The sequence below is a fragment of the Eubalaena glacialis genome, chromosome 4, assembly GCF_028564815.1.
Source record: "Eubalaena glacialis isolate mEubGla1 chromosome 4, mEubGla1.1.hap2.+ XY, whole genome shotgun sequence".
Lineage (NCBI taxonomy): Eukaryota > Metazoa > Chordata > Mammalia > Artiodactyla > Balaenidae > Eubalaena > Eubalaena glacialis.
In genome coordinates this window covers 51843551-51862908 of record NC_083719.1, presented here as the reverse complement: position 1 = coordinate 51862908, position 19358 = coordinate 51843551, and the positions used below count along the sequence as shown (strand labels likewise).

The 19358-nt window shown below is 38.8% G+C and overlaps 1 protein-coding gene across 1 annotated transcript in view; it reads left to right on the top strand.

The window, feature by feature from the left end:
* ADAMTS6 (ADAM metallopeptidase with thrombospondin type 1 motif 6) overlaps nt 1–18950 on the top strand; it is a 259758-nt gene extending 240808 nt beyond the window's left edge. The window contains exons 22-24 of the mRNA XM_061187844.1: nt 3210–3386; nt 5885–6041; nt 18527–18950. Coding sequence (XP_061043827.1) covers nt 3210–3386; nt 5885–6041; nt 18527–18636 — 444 coding nt within the window. The 3' untranslated portion in view covers nt 18637–18950. The remainder of the gene's footprint in view (nt 1–3209; nt 3387–5884; nt 6042–18526) is intronic.
* Nucleotides 18951–19358: the final 408 nt, after the last annotated feature.

The following is a 19358-nucleotide window of genomic DNA, read 5'->3' as shown; positions in this document are numbered from 1 at the left end:
TATAGAAAATTAACCATAGCCTCAAAATACTAAAACTGAATACTAAATACTAAACTGAATTCCTTGTACATCCTAGGTGTTTCTGCCTCTGTCTCTAAAGTCTGACACACCCTTCCATCCTCTTGTACTTTATCTCTTTATTTTTATAATAATTAATACTTCTTATGTATTCTCAAGACTTTGTTTCTGCCAATGCTAGGAGCTAAAGTATAGATCAGAAGGCTTAGGATTTAGTTCCAGCTCTACCACTTGCTGTCTGTTTAACCTCGATTAAGTTGCTTAAGCTTTCCTGTAACAAGACTCAAAAACTTATATGAGAATAATGTATGGAAAGTATTTTGTGAACTGTGAAGCTCTAATGGAATATAAGGTAGTAGTGTTATCATTATCAGTAATAATATTAAGCATTAAGAGAGTGACAGAAATCCTCTAAGGCTGTGTCTTCTAACACTGGCGGACGGTGGAAGAGACTTGGTGAGAAGTCAAGAGGACCAGACACAAGTGGGACAAGCTCAAGAGACTCGAATCAGGGCTTTAAGCATTCTACAGAATGCATGATTGCAAGATAGGGTTGCGTGTCTTGGTTTCTTGATATATAAAGTGACAGGGTTGTTTTGAGGACGAAATGAGATAATATGTGCAAAGTATGTGGTGTAGTGTCTAACATGCACTCAGTAGGTGGTAACGTTAGGTCTGTCATTTAAACACTGCATGACTTTGTACCAATCACTTACTCTAGGTTGTTTCTTCATTTTAAAAACAGAATAATAATTGTCATCTCACAGGACTTTTGTGAAGACTGTGAATTACAGCGCTTAGCACAGCACTTGCTATCTAGAGTGTTTATTAAATGGCAGCTGCTATCAATGTTATCATTATTAATAGCAGCCGTAGTCATAGTAGTAGCAGCAGCAGCATTAGCTTTGTGCCTGGCGCTGGGCTGGCACTAGGAATACTGTACCTTGTTTAGTATGGAGAGGTGAATCTGAAGAGGTAAGCAGAGCCTTCCTATCAGTGTATAGTAAGCATATTTAAAGAGTTTGAATTTTTATCTTGAAGACCACTGAAGGAATTTTTTTAAAAATCAGAGCAGAATATAACTGGATGTGTGCTTTAGAGAGTGGATTGGAGTGAGGCAAGAGCAAGAAACAGGAGACCCGTTAGAAAGCCATTGCAATGTTACATGTAGGAAATGATGTTTGTCTGTAGTAAGGTTAGTGGCAGCGGAGACAAGGAGAAATCAACAGATGTGAGAGAGATTTACGACTTAGATTAATAGAACCTAGTGACTGAGTTATATGGGTAGAGTGAGGCAGCAGCTAGAAATAAGGATGTTGATTAGGCTGTGAAAAATAATAACAGGGATCGGGAATTTCTCTCTTGATTTCTAAATCCCTAACTAAAACCTTTTTGGGAACCATATTGGAAAGAACTGGATGTTATTCTCCTTCAAAATGCGTCTTAATGTAATGTTTTCTAAGTTGGAGGAAATGCACTCTGTTACCACATTCATTGTGATGAAGAGTGTTCATGAGATCCTTGATTTACACCTGAAAGAATTCTAATATTTTTCTTTCTTTCTATGACATGAACCAGGTTCAAGGGTTACCCCTGACAGAGCCACTCAGGGGTGTGTACATTGTTCATGAAGACATTCCCATCCCACAACTAGTACATGTTGATTTACCTAAAAGTAAATCAAAACCGTCATCTTCCCAAATAAAGGAGGGTATATATTTGTAGAGTGCTTTCTCAAAACCCTCTGCTGGATCCTGAGGATGAGGGTGAGGTTGTGTACGAAAATGAAGCAGAAATGAAGTAATTTTAAGGAGCTTATAGTCTGGTAGGAATGAGAAGACTTATGAATACATAATTATAAAATAAGAAATTGATGATTAGGGGCACAAGAATTTATATATTCTTACATCCTCTTTTATGTTACTTAACCTTGTGTTCACATATCTATCTCCTACATTAAAACTGTGAGCTCCTTGAGGTACAGACTGACTTATTCATTCTTATGTCTCCCCTCCCCCCGGTCTAGTGTAGTTCCTGTAGGAAATTTGGAAATGGCTTTTGAATGAAAGGTATAGAAACAGGGCTTCAAAATATTGTGGGTAAGGTTCTCACTTCACTGAGAAGAAGTACAGATTATAAGGAAGGGCTCAGATGTGCAGGGGAGAAAGCTGGAGGACTTCAGTCAGCCACCACGTTGAATAGGTGGCTCTAGAACAGAGCACTCCAATTAACTTGGAAAAGAGGTAAGTAATAGACTTCATGACATAGGAAGAAGGATCTTTTCCTCAGTATGAAGAGCAGACTGGTCCAACTAAAGAACAGCCAAATTCATTATGTTTAACTGATGGACAAGCAAATGTCCAAAGATTTTCTGTACAGTAAACCTTTACCTGTGATCATGTATCCTTAGCTAGCACACTCTAAGAATACAGTTGACCCTCTACATCTCTGGGTTCCACATCCATGGATTCAAACCAACCAAAGATTGAAAATGTTTGGGAGAAAAGTTCCAGGAAGTTCCAAAAAGTAAAACTTGAATTTGCCGTACACTGGCACCTATTTACATAGCATTTACATTGTATTAGGTATTATAAGTAATCTAAAGATGATCTAACGTATACAGGAGGGTATGTGTAGGTTATATGCAAGTACTATGTCATTTTATACAAGGGACTTGAGCATCCATGGATTCTGGTGGCCTCCAAGGTCCCGAAACCAGTCCCCTGCGGATACTGAGGGACAACTGTACACATCTAAATCAAACCTTAGCTTGCTTCACAAAGACAACTTCTGATGGTCCACTAGTAACATAAGAATTCTTTTCAGAAGACTACACCTAGCAAGTAAGAAACCAAGGATTCCACATTCCAAAAATTAGCAGAATCTTATCACAACTGAATATGGCCAAGAATAGGGAGGAATCACGGAATAAGCCTACACACAATAAAAGAAGAAAGTATACTGCCAAGAAAAGCAAACTTTGGTTTTAGCTCTTAAAGACCTTAGGGGAGAAGATAAAAGTTCTTCTATTTAAAAACTTAAGGAATTTTCATATCTGTAAGACTTTGCCTAGAATTTAGTATGTGTGTATGTTGTTTACCCAAACAGCCATTTACTTGGAGAAAGACTTTCCTCAAATTTTTCTCTATCTTTAGACTATCATTATTCATTAGTATTTGTTTTATTTACAGTGCACTCCCAAATGTGGTCCAGGATTCAAGCATCGGATTGTTCTGTGCAAGAGCAGTGACCTTTCTAAAACATTCCCAGCAGCACAATGTTCCGAGGAGAGCAAACCCCCTGTCCGCATCCGCTGCAGTTTGGGCCGCTGTCCTCCTCCTCGCTGGGTGACCGGAGACTGGGGCCAGGTAGGGCAGTTGGACTGTGGGCTCCTGCTGAAGCAGCACCTTGAGAGACTTGAGGTTCCTGATTGGGTCATTGTAGGGGCTCAAGAGATGAGTAAGAACACATAGAGATCCAGGTATGAGATGTGAGTGTGAGACAGTGCATAGGCAGCAGCAGTCACACATAGACACACTGAGCCATGTTTCTCCCACACCTACACACTTCCCACTTTCACCTACTCCTTGGATTCTAACATATTAACTTAAAATTAAAGAGAAGTAGTCTAATGGCCAGAGATTTGAACAAGCTACCAAAACTTTGGATTCTAGTGCCAACTCCCTCAACTAATTCAAGACCAAATCAGTTAACAACATCATTGTCTTAATTTTCCCACTTGCAAAATGACTTCTCTTAACCTCACAGAAAAGATGTGGAGGTTTTAATTAGCTTGATAATATGATTGACAATCTTTGAAATGTTATTAATACTTATTCTTCAATGGATTTAGCTGATGGACACTATGAATTTGGGAAACAGGTATATAGGGCTTTTAGTGTGTATTTTTATATTGATTGGACTCATTTCTATTTTATGTTCCAATTCCTATTTTTTCTTTCTTCTTTCTCAGTTTTAAATTGTGTTATCTTGCTGAAGGTCACCTTAAATCCTTTAAAAGCAAATCGATATATTTGGATAGAAGGAAAATTAAGTATTGTTCTTTTGAATGTCAAAAAAGAAATTTATTGGGTTATGTTAAAAAATAATGCTCCAGAAAGTAAATTTCTAGTGAATCAATGCCCTTTTCCTGTGGCTTTATAATTAACCTTGAGCTGGTCATTTTCTAATATCTGAGACCCAAATAAATCATAGTGGCATATAACTACACCAGCATGATTTTGTTTGTGCTCTGGGCCTGCCATTACTTATTAATAATGGCGTTTCATAGAAGTAGTTACCAAAATTATGGCCAAAATTCAATATTGCTAGAGTGCAGCAGTATCTACAGACTCTTTGGGGAGCGGGCAAAGATTTTCAGTCTCCATTAAGGCAAATAAATATACTTGCTCTGTGCTCAGCCCTGTGGGGAAACAAAAGAAGTATGATCATAAAATAATTAACATTTGCATTGTCCAACAAATAATTAATAATTTGCTTTTGTATAACAGTATTTAGTTTGATTTACAAAGTGCTCAAGTGGAATATACATCATAAGCTTAAGTAAGCATTGAATGCAATAAGTGTTCTCTGTAGAAGTGTGACAGTTTCACAATTTATAATTGATATTATGCTATTAAAGAATCAGTACAGACATGCTCTTATGATTTTTATTTAAACCGGCTAGGAATTTCCTTTCTTATATATTCTTTGTTGCAATTCACTGTTATATAAAGGGCATTTGAAAGTTTTTGCGTGTTGATAATTTCACCAAATTTACAGTTGTCAGTTTGAGATTGTCCTTTTAAATGTTGTCAAGTCCTTTTCTTCTCCTCTATGTTTTCAATTCAGTTTCCTAAAATTGAGATTAACCAGTGAAAATACATTTTCAAAGATGCTTTACTACATCTTTATGGCGCATTTATTTTTCATTCTGTATTTAGAAACTTAAAAGTATCTGTGAATATCCTGGCAAGTCCTGTAAGTGCTTTGAGAGTTTTTGCAAATAAATCCAACAGGGCCTCGGATTGTTTACCTTGTAAATATCACCATCACCTGTCTTCAGCACAATTAGCTCCTCATCCCTTTGATCCCAAATCTCACAGGCTTTCTGGTATTCTGGGCGGCAGGCCCAAAGAATAGACCACAGCTTTATTCTTCAGCCTGGACAGCTGATCAGTCCCAGCTGAAACTAAGCCCCTCAGAGGGTAACTTCAATTCTAAGTAACCGAATCCCCGAATAGATGAAAAAGGAGAGGGAGACATGCTAATTGGCTAACACCAGACCTCTTCTCACATTTGTCTCAGATTTGTGTGACTGAAAATACCTCACAAAACTCAAGGTACTTATTTATGCTCTTTTTTTTTTTATTTTCAAACTGGCCCCATCACCAGGCCTCACAGCAGTCACTGCTGTTATACTGAACTAATATTTTGATCAGATGAAGAGCACTCCAATAGACCATCAGGTTGTCTTCCCACAAATCTATAATATATAAATAGGCAGCAATAGTGATGTCCCAGCCCTAGAAGCTCTGATTATTCTACTTCATCACAAATATTTTCTCATTATACTCTTATTTAAGTTCACCAGCACTGCTTGGAACTGTTGAAATAATAGCCCAAGAAATCTCCATCTGTTGTCTTCTGGAAACTAAGTTGCTTCCATTTTCTAGGGCAATAACATGATCCTTGAGTTTCCAAACCAGTTCTGTAATAGAACGACCTAATCATATATCTCTCCAAGGTGAACTACATATGGGCTTTAAAAGCTAATATCTATGGTATTTGAAATGACATAGTATCTTTTTTACCTCCTGAAAATTGTTGAGATCAGTATTTTGTTTCTCCCTGTCTTTTGGTTTAGTGTTCTGCTCAGTGTGGACTTGGACAGCAAATGCGGACTGTGCAATGTCTTTCCTACACTGGACAGGCATCGAGTGACTGTCCAGAAACTGTTCGACCTCCATCTATGCAGCAGTGTGAAAGCAAATGTGACAGTACCCCCATTTCCAGTACTGAAGGTAAGTTTCCCAGTACCTCCAGTATAGAAGGTAAGGGGCCTCTGGTCTCTAGTGATTCACCTATACTGATTCCCAGAGTTCGAAGAGCCCCATAAAACCACTGTTGTAGTGTGTCTGCATAGAGCATTTGTGAAAGCTACATATATACTGGATATGTAATCAGGAAACCTAAGTTTTCTTCCAGACTCTTCCATTAACTGCATGACCTTATTAAGTCAACTTTTCTGGAGCTAAGTTTACTTACCTATGCAATGAGGGAGTGGAGTGGATAATCTCTAAGGTTCTGTCCAACTCAGCATTCTATGTTTGACTTGTGCTAGAAAGATAGAGATGATTTCTAATGAACCAAGCTTAAAACTGAAAACGTCTATTTCTTTTTGGCTACAACAATGGACCTCTGCTGTTGTAAAGATTAAAATTCATGCTTGTGATACATGTAATGAAAGCATATGTTTGAAACTACTTATGTTACAAATGCTAATTTTCTCCTTGAAGAAAAATAGAAGAATGTTTTTATATATAGCTGTTTATATAGGAGGACAAAAGTCTTCAGACTCTGAAATTTCTCTTTGTTATATATGGGGAAATCCCTTTATTAACAGCAGATGCCCATTCAAATCCTGAATTTTCTTATATCTTATTTAAATAAAGGTACTTTGTTTATTCAGTTAAGCATTCATTGAAATTTCCTGAATGCTACTATGTGTAAGGCATAATAACAGAAACTATGGGGAGTAAGAGACAAATACGGCATAGTCAGGAAGTTCAGACTGCCTTCTCACATGAAAATGGAAGCATGATCAAATATACAAACATCTGAAGCCATGAATTTTAATTATGTAAGAAACCCAGCCATCGGACTCTGCTTAAAAAACAAATAAAACAAAAATAAAGAGCTATGCTGACTATAATTTGTGACTACTTTTCAAATGAAAATGATATGGTCATTATTCTATTAAAAAGAAATTGTTTCTTTTGATCAGATCTATCCAGTTTGAGGGATTTTTTTTTAATCCTATTTTTCAATGTTTCCATAAGGAATTTCATTTTAGGAAGAGCAATCATCTTGCATGACAAGATGCAGAAAACTTGGATCTTTGCAAGTGGCCTGGTTCTTATATCTGAGCCTCAACACAGGATACTTACTGTGTAACTTACTCTTTCAAAGAAGTAAAGCCTTACCCTATATTAATTCAAAATCAGAATTTTAATTTGCAAAATCTCTGGCTCTAGTGCCATTTCCTTTTTTTCCCTTTGGTAACGGATGTTCTGGAAATCTAGCTTTCCTTCTCTTGAGAAGGGCTCAAAATCTATGACAAACAGAAGTACTTTTCATAGCAAAACTATTTTCTTTAAATGATCTAAATTTTAAAAATATCTTTTCTCTAAGATTTGTAGCAAACAAGTCTTTATGTATTGTAAATTATTGGCATTCAGTCATGTGGGTTTGGGAGTCTGTTTTTCAGAGTTGGAAGATAAAAGGTTAAGGTGGAAGAGAGGATATAACTATCATATTAAACTATGTTGGGTATTATGTTAGACCCTTTATATTTATTATCCATTTTATATATCTCATATACATAAATATCTGTGTGTATTATATAATCGTGATAAGAACCTTTCGAGAGTTGGTATTACTGATGAGGAAACTAAGGCGCGGAGAGAGATAGTGACTTACCCACATTACAAAAGTAGGAAGTCGTAGAGTCAGGATTTGAACCTAGATTTGGAAGAGCCCTAGGGCATGTCATTTTCAACTATGTTTATATGCTATTTGTAATTCAGTCTTTAAAATCAGGAATTTTAACATGAAAACAGAGCTTGTGATTATGAAGTACAGACACTTCTGGCATGACTGTCAAAAGATTAAGTCTTGGGGCTTCCCTGGTGGCGCAGTGGTTAAGAATCTGCCTGCCAACGCAGGGGACACGGGTTCCAGCCCTGGTCCGGGAAGATCCCACATGCCACGGAGCAACTATGCCCGTGCACCACAACTACCGAGCCTGCGCTCTAGAGCCCATGAGCCACAACTACTGAAGCCCACGTGCCTGGAGCCCATGCTCCACAACAAGAGAAGCCACCGCAACGAGAAGCCCGCGCACCGCAACGAAGAGTAGCCCCTGATCGCCACAACTAGAGAAAGCCTGCGCGCAGCAACGAAGACCCAACACAGCCAAAAATAAAATAAAATAATTAAAAAGAAAAAGTTTAAGTCTTAATCGTTGTTGAAAGACTGGCTTTTTTTTTTTTTTTAATTATTTATTTATTTATTTATTTATTTTTGGCTGCGTTGGGTCTTTGTTGCTGAGCACGGGCTTTCTCTAGTTGTGGCGAGTGGGGGCTACTCTTCGTTGCAGTACATGGGCTTCTCGTTGTGTTGGCTTCTCTTGTTGCAGAGCATGGGCTCTAGGCATGCAGGCTTCAGTAGTTGCAGCACGCAGGCCCTCGAGTGCGCAGGCTTCAGTAGTTGCGGGGCATGGGCTCAGTAGTTGTGGCACGTGGGCTCTAGGGCGTGCAGGTTTCAGTAGTTGTGGTACGCGGGCTTAGCCGCTGTGGCACGTGGGCTCACTAGTTGTGGCTCATGGGCTCTAGAGCGCAGGTTCAGTAGTTGTGGCACACAGGCTTAGTTGCTCCGTGGAATGTGGGATCCTCCCGGACCAGGAATCGAACCCGTGTCCCCTACATTGGCAGGCGAATTCTTAACCACTGCGCCACCAGGGAAGTCCCAGAACTGGCTTTTTGACGTGCCCACAATAATATATGTTGAAGTTATGTTCATAACTTCATTTTAGGCCATTTTAATAATTTCTCCAAACATTTCTCTATAGTGGGTAATTATCATACATAAGCTTTGCAGCTGAAAATGTAGTGCTCTTTTTATAGTGGGCAGAATATCATTTGCAACTGCACTTATTTCTGCCTTAAAGAAATTCTCTTAAAATGGATAAGTGTTAATCTGATATTTCTTGGATTATTTGGAGAAATACCTCATAGTCATTTCTGTCTGGCCAAATCACCTTTTATTAATATTAATCTGAAGTAAGCAGTTAGGACAATATTTTTATCCTTCTCAGTAAAGGAGGAAACTTTTAGGAAATTATTAATCCTGCAAAGTATGACTAATCTTAGAATTGTTATTCCCTAAAGCTGTTGACTCATTTAAGACACGATCGCTCTCTTTTATAAAATTAGAATTAAAGTGGAAACAGTCTATCTGTTGTAACTTGTTTTGTGTTCTCTTTAGCTTCCCAATAGTATATATTGAATATATTTAAATACCTGAAACCATCTGTTCATTTCATTCAGAAGCTACTTATTGAATGCTTGCTGCGGCCAGCCTCTGCCATTTATTATGGAAAATTCAAAACACTTATAAGTTTGTAGTCTTACGGGAAAGATACTTCTTTTCGTTTAAAAGCAAGGTAGAATGTGTTATATGGAGCGGTTTACACAAGTGCTAAGAGTGCTCATAGGAATGACTGATGACTTTAACATTTTGGATCAAGGCAAGCTTCATAGACTAAGTGGTCCATGAGCCGGTTGTAATCTGTAGTTGGAAAAACCCAGTGTGTACCCTGAGAAAAAGGATGAAACAGTGGATTGAAGTCATAACTTGTCATCCATAGAGATATGAAATGGGCAGATAACATGGATTTTAAAAGAGAAGAGGCTCTTGCATGAAAGTAATGTGAGAGTGACCTGATAGAGCTTCTGGAAATCAGATCAGGGAGAGAGGAAGTGCCTCTTACAAAGGGGAACTTGGGAGGAAAGTCCAATTGTGGGGGAAGGAGCAGGTTCTGGTTAATGCAGGACGTAGAAGAGGACCCCTTTTTTTCTACCAGAATCAGGTTCCCATGACTCTTGGAAAGGAGGCTATTGAGAAACTAGTTCACCTCTACTCCAAGCAAGACAGGGTAGGACTAACAGAGCTCTCTTGGGATCTAAACTACAGTCTTTCAGTGGGGTCTTTATGGGTAACACGGGCCACTGATTGAATCTTGAGTATTGTTTCAACTACTGAAGTTAGGAGATGGTTCCTCTCCTGATATCTTATTGTTAAAATAATAAAAAGTTTCAAACATACAGCAAAGTTGAGAGAATTTTACAGTGAACACCTGCCATCTAGATTTTACCGTTAACATTTTACTGAACTTGATTTGTCACATAGATATCTATCTGTCCGTTCGTCAAGGTGATGGTGTTTAAAAAATGTTCTCTCCAGTCATCCAACCGTAAAGTCATTTAATTAGCAAACCTACCTACCATGTGCCAGCCACTGAGACTAGGAAAGGTTCCTGTCCTCAAAGGAAGCACAGTTTAGGAGGGGCGGCAACATGCAAACAAATAATTTTCACAATATGGGCAGTACTGTAATAGGGGTAGAAAGAAACTACCATGGGTACACAGAGGAAGGGGTTATTCAGCAGAAGCATCATGGAGAAGGAAAGCTTGAGCAGGGCACTGGAAGGTGTGAAACAGTTGGCCAAGAAGATGTTGAAATGCTGGGCATTGCTGGCAGAAGGTGATCGTGTGCAGTCACGGGGCTGTGGAGTCAAACATAGTTCAGTATGGTTGCAGAGGGTGGCAGATGAACAGGTAGTAGAGATGAGGCTACAAAGAAAGAGACAGGGACTTGGTTTGGAGGGGAAGGAAGTTAGGACTCTATCCACCAGTTCTGGGAACAAGTGAAGGAAATTGGGGAGTGACATACTTAGGCTGGCTGGTGTATAAAGGGGCAGAGGGAAGATAGCCTTGTGTGGGAGAAGAGTTAAAAAGTTGCTCTAAGAGTCCAGGCTAGAGACGATGAAGGCTTGAACTCAGGCAGATATAGCAAGGATCAAAAAGAGGGTAATGAATTGGAAAAAAAGAATAAAATGGAAAGGAGAATAAAAAGATCCTGATGAACAATTGGACATAGGGATGAGAATATGATGTGGAAATGTTCAGTATGACTCCCAAGTTTCAGATTTAGGGAACTGGATACTATTAATCATGGTGAGGAATTTAGGCATCTATATGGAAATTAAGCACATTAGTCCCCGAAAGCCATAATAAAACAGTGGAATTTGAATAACATTTTAAAAAATAAAAATAAACAATAGAGAGAGATTGAATAAATGGAAGGTTAAGGCAGCAAAGGATAGTAAGAGAAAGAAAATCAGAAGTGGAGCATCAAGAAATTAAAAGTAAATATTGAGAGGGAACTAGGAGGAGGAAGAAGGAAGATATAATTTGCCATGTTTAACATCTGCTTTAGCTTTTTATTCCTGAAAGCCTTCGGCTAAGAGTGAAGGCATTATAGGCTTGATCTTAACAGACTGCCACTGATGAGGGTAACACTACATTGCTGCTAAGAGTGAATTATAGACACACTGGGTATCACTGCATTTGAAATACTACTCAGTAATTTTTTAAAGTACATCTGGCAGCTGAGACTAACGTACTCAAGCTCACCTGAGTTTCTATCCCAAATGCCATTTTATTCATCTTTATTCAGTTTCAGGTTCCCTTGTAGTTTATATGGTGAGTCTTTTCAGCTTCTCAATAGCACAAGGCACTCTGTCATCCAGTATTTATTGCTGCCAAATAATGATTCATGGTGTGGAAAGATGAGCAGGAAAGGTGTGGTTAGTATACATTGGTTTACCAGACCAGGTTGTCTAACGGTGGCTTTGGCAGGTCTCAGTCTCCCTCAAGTACATGATTTTGAGAGAGTCTAAGCAGCTCCAGAAATCTCCTGAGAGCCATGGAACAAAACAGCTACTGAATATGGGTTTTAAGGTGGCTGCTGATGTATTAAAATCAGTGAAAGGAATGAATGGTGAAGGTCATTTGAACTTTGATTTCAAGGAGGTGAGGAAGACCAGACGTTTTTGTTGCCATTTTTTAAAATGGTCATAATCCACCTTAGCATTCAGGGTTACATTCCCGGCTGTCTGGTTTGGAGGGAACCCTGGATTTGTATTGGGATCAAAGCACCTCAAGTTGACTGTGGGTGGCATCCAGAGAATAAGACTGGGTAAGAAGAAACCAAGACAGCAAAGAGAGAAAGAAATGGCTTAGTCCATGGTAGGATGGAATCAGAATAAAGTTCCATAGTTGATATCACCTTGCTTCAAGGGTAAAAAGTCAGTGGACTGTTCCCACTGCAGTGAATACTGTCAGGTTCCCAAGCAAAACATGTTATTTCATCCTTTTCCAGATTGAATATGTAAAATATCAAAGACTCAGGTACAGTTTCATCAGGAAAAGTATGCTGAGTTCACATCCGCCGCCACCAACTCCTGCACCACACATGCACATGCACAGCCTTTGCCACCATCTCACCTCTCACCAGGCTCTGCATCTCCATAGGCAGTTTGACAGAGGTACAGCTGGTTGTACTTTTGTAATCCAAAGGATAGACCCTTAGGTGAGAGTCATAACTCTCTGCTTACTGTGCTCTCCCTCTGAATTTCAGAAAGAACTTACAGGCACAGAGAACATGCATTCTCCAAAGAAAGATGCTGAATGGTCCAACTTGGTCATGGAAGGCTATGTCCCTGTGTATCCCAGCTCCTCCATTGATATGATTTAGGCAGGCTTGGCAACATTTTCTGAAATGGATACAGTTTATTTACAGAAATAAATACAGTAGCTCTTATACTCCCTGGATTAAGTCAAGCCATCAAAGTCACAATGAATCCCAATCCAATTGCATTCTAAATTCATAAGCCTACGTTCAGTGTGAGTATTTTGAAATCATGTCTTTTAGGTCAGAGTTTTGAAATATTAATGTAAAGCACCTGGGGAAAAACTCACCGGCACTTCAATGATAAGTAGATTCATGTGTTGCCTATGAAACAGGTTGTCTAATTTTATCATTCAACTCTACCAGAACCCAGATTACCAGTGAGACCCACTCTAGCATACCTGACAAGTTGCTTAAGATTCTAAATCACGGGTCTAGTTCACATCGTAGGGCCTACGAACTGGCTTTCAGCCCTTGATACATCCCTAAGTCTCTCTGAGAAAATTTAGGAATAGTCCATAAATTGTCATTCCCACCAGAAATCTCTAGCCTTGGATAAAGTGAAACTTTATTTTCAGGCAGGGAGGTGAGAGGAGATTTTAAAAAAGGAGAGACTAGTTAGGTCCACAAACTATTTCCTAGAAACCGCACAGTAAGGACCTCTCACCCTTCTGATAGACTCCAAAGAAAAAAGGTAGAAAGAGTATCTTGTCATTCTCCTCCCTAGAGAGTACTTAACTGGTACATGAAGATAGTAGAAGAGAAAATCGGGCTCCTTCATCTTAAAATCTTTGACCCTGCTGGCTCAGATTCTGCTACTTAAAAAGCAGTAGATACAAGTGTATCTGTGTGAAGAAAACATGATAGTAAAGATCAAACCTTCAAAACAGATCAATTACAAAGTGATTATATTATTACAAAAAATTCTACCTAAACTAAAGGATTCCTTTCAAGAGCTCTCCTAGTATAATTGTTTATGTGCAGATTATGTATTACTTGGGTAGAGAGAAACCAATTTTGAGATATTTTAGATATTAGCTAGAAATCAATACCAACTGAGGATCATTCAGAAATTCAATCAAAACATGTCTGTTATTGTTTTGATTTCAATGGGAAAATGTGATTTAATTTATGCACAACTTTTCCAGAATGGTTTTATCACAAATGTAACCTGTATTGTGTATTGGCTGAAGGGTAGGAATGAAGAGGCTATTTAATATTTTAAATGGGCTTTGGGGATGAGGCAGACAGACTAGTCAATGGTAAGTTATGTAATTAAGGCCTCACAACTACGTACATCAGCAAAATGTCAGTGAGTCAATCCAAGGGCTTATCAGGTCATTCCTCTCTAGCTAACTAAAAAAGTGACACATGGGCTGAATGCACCAATATAATTTAAAGCTTGTACTGATATTTTTAAGATTATACTCAGCTTTCTGTAATGATGGGGCTTTAAAACTTCTTGGTGTGTTAAAATTACCTTTCATTCATGTAATTTTACAAAATCTAGGGAGAAAAAGGGGTAGTTGAAGAAATGTATTCAGGCTATTCTGAATGCCCATGACCTAGAACCCCCCTTTAAAAAAATACTTACCCCTTCTCTAAGGTGGCAGAGCAAACCTCCTGATAAGGATGTCCCCAAAGATTGAATTATCAGGGGTATCAGCCAAGAATAAGAAGTATTGACAGGCAGAAACCTTTTTGCATTAAGATGCCAAGAATGCTGCCAAAATAGAGTGGTTTTGGAGTCAGACAAACCTGAGTTCTGGTCCCACTTCTTAGACCAGCTAGCTGTGTGACCCATAGTGAGTTTCATACATAACCTCTTTGAGCTTCAGTTTTGCCATCTGTGTAAAGCTGACATTTTATATACTTAAAATGATTAAATATATATAAATATATAAAACTGCCTAAGGCAATGCCTGGCACATAGGAAGCACTTGATAAATTATTTTTAATGTTATCATTACTAGGTTAATCTCTCATGGAGTTAAAAGACTGAAAGAATATAAGACCAGTCATTGGTGAGTAGGTTTTCATCACTCTGAAGACTGACTCTTCCAGTCTAGGCAGTCCCTAGACAGCAAAACCAAGAAGTAGGAATGGGACCTTCCTCAGGGCCCCTCCTTCATGGGAGCCCCCTACACTCCATCAAGGCTGTGTCCTTCTACAGCCCAAGAGTCACCATTTAATATCTCATCAAGGCCCATTATCTTCTTGGCAGTCCTCAACCGTGGGTCTTGCCTCAAATCTCTCCCTATCTATCTCATCATAATTTACCTGCTCTCTGTTAAAATCTTTTCATTAATTTGCTTATGTGTGCCAATGAAGAGCCTATATATATTTTGACAGGGATCCCGGAGAAATAATACAGGATGGTTGTTCTCAGAGGTGTTATTGGTAACAGTAACAAGAGCTGATAAACTGAGTGCTCACTCTGTGCCAGGGCCACACATGTGCTGTAGGTGTTACCTCATACAAGCCTCACAACATCCTATGGGCTTCATGTCACAGATGAGGAAACTGAGGTTTAGAGAGGTGAAGTCACTTGGCCAAGGACAAACAAATGCTGGGAGGAGGCAGTGCCAGAATTCACCCCCAGATCTGCCACCCCTCACCACTGGTGCTCTCAGGTCCTGGGACACACACAAGCAGTCCGTACCTCCCTAAGCTTGATCCTGCTCCTAGGACCCAAATGAATTCCTGCCTTCAATCAAGTTACTTGGAATCAAGTTAGCTGAGAACAAACTTAAAAGAGGTATTGGGAAGTTCAGAGGGGGACACCCTGGCAGCTGGCCTCCAGCTGGCCCCTAGACTGGACACTGCTCCTGGCCAAAGGGCTGTGCTGGGGCCTCTGCATGCAAAGGAGGCTTCTCATTTCCAGCACCTACCTAAGGAGCTGAATCCCTGAGTGTTTAATAGCCTGAATGGGTGGATGGAGGGGGTGGTTGGAGGAAGAAATAATTTATGAATATTTTATTTTATTTATTTTATATATAAAATATATTTTTATATAAAAATTTATATATATATATATTTTATATATAAATATATATTATTTTATTTATTTTATAATATTTATTTATTTATTATCTACTATTTAATCAGATTCTAAAGTCTAAATCCAAAAGAAAAATCTGTGAATTTTCTTGTATTTTGCTCATCTCAGAATTTTCCTGGTTCAGAAACTCTTCCAAAAATGGAGTAATGAATCTCCCAATAAAGTTGTACCTCAGGAAATATTCTTCTTTGTTTTGTCTTCAAACTGACTTGTGTCTATAGGACAGCATTTTCTCAGTAGTAATCTAAATATTGCATCCTTGTGGAGAGATTCAGAGCACAACTTACTGTCATCAGGTAGTAATAATAACTAATAGTGATAATGATAATAGTAATTCAGTATATTACACTTATTGAGAGCCAATGACCATTCTATGCACTGAGCTAGGTGATATCATAGGATACACATACTACATGCGGGAGTGGGAACACTCGTCTTCCCTATTCACAGATAAGGATGCTTAACCTCCTAGGCACAGAGAAGTTAAGCAATTTGTTCAGAGTCATAAAGTTAGTAAATGGTAAAGCTGGGCTTAAACCCAGCAGTCTGGCTTCTAATTTTATTTCCTTGTACTATTAAAACAACCAGTCGTCCTCTATCCATTTATCAACTAAATCATTTTTATATTTTAGCAAAATAGACCAAAGCCAAAGTTTATTTGGTACTTTAAGCAGTCCCACCAAGCCCTGTTAACAGAGCATGACGGTGGTAGTCTCCGCTGGAGGGCTGCCCCATTAGGATGGTGATTTGAAATTAAAGATGAGTGATATGTGTCAGCTGTCCTCATCCTTTATGCTTAGCTTTTCTCATCATTTTAATAAATGCATTATCTGGACAATATATTCCTCTAGGTAACACTGATACAACTTTTTTTTCCCACAAAAATATTCTTAGTCTAAACTTTTTTTGGTTACTTTTCACTGGTCATGACAGAGAGGGGAAAAAAATAACAGGTGATTTCCAAATTAAAATATATGGGGACTTCCCTGGTGGCACAGTGGTTAAGAATCTGCCTGCCAATGCAGCAGACATGGGTTCGAACCCTGATCCTGGAAGATCCCACATGCCATGGAGCAACTAAGCCCAGGCACCACAACTACTGAGCCTGAACTCTAGAGCCCATAAGCCACAACTACTGAGCCTGTGCGCCACAACTACTGAATCCCATGCGCCTAGAGCCCGTGCTCCGCAACAAGAGAAGCCACTGCAATGAGAAGCCTGCGCACCTCAATGAAAGAGTAGCCCCTGCTCGCCGCAACTAGAGAAAGCCCGCGTGCAGCAACGAAGACCCAATGCAGCCAAAAATTTTTTTAATTAATTAATTAATTTTAAAATAAAATAAAATATATGGAAAAAATAAAATAAAATAAAATATATGGAGATATTTTCACCTCAAATTCAAGCTTGATTCACCAAATATCATCCAATTTCTTTTTTTTTTACTACAAAGTTTAAAGAAATTTTTAATGTCTCTCCTACCTTCTTTCAGCCAAAACTTAAATTTATTGAAAATCTTAGTGTAGAAAGTTTCTATTCAAATTTCTGTTATTCTCTTTGTAAATCAAATCTCAAGTAAGGGAGTTCGATGGTGGCAGAGCTTATGCTTTCAGAGGAGTAAGGGTTACAGTTTAAAATTTTCAGTCTTTCACCAAAAGAGCCTTGAAAGTGAGATCAATAAAATTGTTTCCTTACTTTTTAATAATAAGAAAAAACTTTCCCATTTCTTTGCATTTAATTTTCCATGTTTACCATATGGCTCATGTACCATGTACATGATCTCTTAGAACTTTAGTGGATTTCTGAAGCCAGGAAAGATAAGGAAGCAACAACAACACTGTTACACTGAACATTTCCCAGGGTTCTGCCTGATTCTAATTACCTTAAACAGTTTACCCAGGATGCTTCAGTATAACCACCTGGAAAAATGAGGGTGGAACTTTGATTCTGGGAGGCAAACGTAATTACTAGATTTACAAAGTATTTTAAAATCCCCAGATAAAATTGAAGAGAGGACTGGAGAGGAATGTCACTATTAGCAGTAGTGAGGTTGTAGGGGGTGGCGGGGGTTTCTGAGAATCAAAGGTCAGTGTCTCTTTTTCTGCACTGGCCCCTCAGCCCCATCTTGTGCAACCAGCCTCAAGGGGAGGTGGAGAAAGAATCATTTATTCACCTTCTGGCTGCAAGAACTGCAGACTTCAACTGTGGCAATTCTAGCACTGAGGAGAAAACACACATAGGAAAAAAGAAGGCCATGTCTCACTTCCAAATTAAAAAAAGACATTTCTACATGTTTCCATTACCCACAGACTGCTGCCATTTGAGGCCAACCCCTCAAAGTTTTCCTCTTTGTCTAGTGTAGTTGCTGAATCTAGGCCACTGTCAGCAATCCTTTTCATTCACCGAGGCCCATCCCCACACCCCACAGATGCAGAGATTCTCCTGGGACATGTGTACTTTGGTATCAAACAATGCAACTCATGTTTGATTTTGGATAACCTTGCACTGCTGAATAAAATAACCCTTGAGAAAGAAGCAATAAAAGCGCTGTAAGAAAAATGACTCATGTTTCCAAGCTGTCTAAAGTGATCACTTATCCCAACAAATGGTAATTCTTTCAAGACACAGTGGGCATACACCATACTTATAAAAGTCTGGGAGAAAAGCCTTGCAATCATTTTTTTTTAATTTGTGTTCAAATGTATCAAAAGACTATTTCTGGTAGGGTGTACCAGACAGGGTATGCTTGAAAACAAAAACAAAAACCACATGAATGTGAAAGCCAAGGTGCACTGGCCCAAGGAGGCGGGATGGGGTGGGGGGAGGGGGTGGTCCTTGCTGGACATCCAGGCTCATTGTTTATGTACTTGTTTATGTGCCTCTAATTGTTTTCCCCTTTCTGCCCTCACTCATTAGAGTGCAAAGATGTGAACAAGGTGGCTTATTGCCCACTGGTGCTGAAGTTCAAGTTCTGCAGTAGAGCATACTTCAGACAGATGTGTTGTAAGACCTGCCAAGGACACTGACCCATGGAAAGCCAGAGAGAGCGCCTTGTCATTTCATCGTGGAAATGCATCCATCACAGAGAGCCACCCAGAGGAAGAGGATTGATGTCCTTGCAAATGCATTACCCTGTGGAAAACGTAACCACTGGTCAGCCCTAGCTGACAGGATTTCAATATTATTTTAACTTCTGTGAAGTGGGATTTATTGATCCAAAGTGCTGGACACGGTATTAGGAGGGAATGCCAGATTGGAGAGATCCAAACAACACAGGGAGACTTGTTTACTGTGGAACGTTTGTGTTCTTTCGAGTAAATCCAATAGCCTGTTTACCTCCTTGGACCATTAAGATAATTTTTATTATGGACTTAGCAATGACACTGAATCCATTTGTATTTAAAACTGTTTAAAATGTAGCTGTTTTGACTTGGTCAACTATGGAAGTAAAGAAGATTCAGAAATCTTAAGTCATAGCTTAAAAATATTTACTATACTTTATCACTACAACAGCACCATGATTTAAATTCTAAAACGGGCTTTGAACTGTAATTTAAGGAGCAATTATAAACCAAAAGTAATGAAAGTTTGTATTATTTTTCTTCATTCCACTTAATTTCCTTAGGAATAATCCCCCTGTTCTGAACACTGCTGTGAGCCATATATAAACTATATTAAACTGAACAACAATGAAGGACTTAGTCTAAAGCAGCGCATCAGTTACTGCAGCTGTGCAAGTCTATAAATT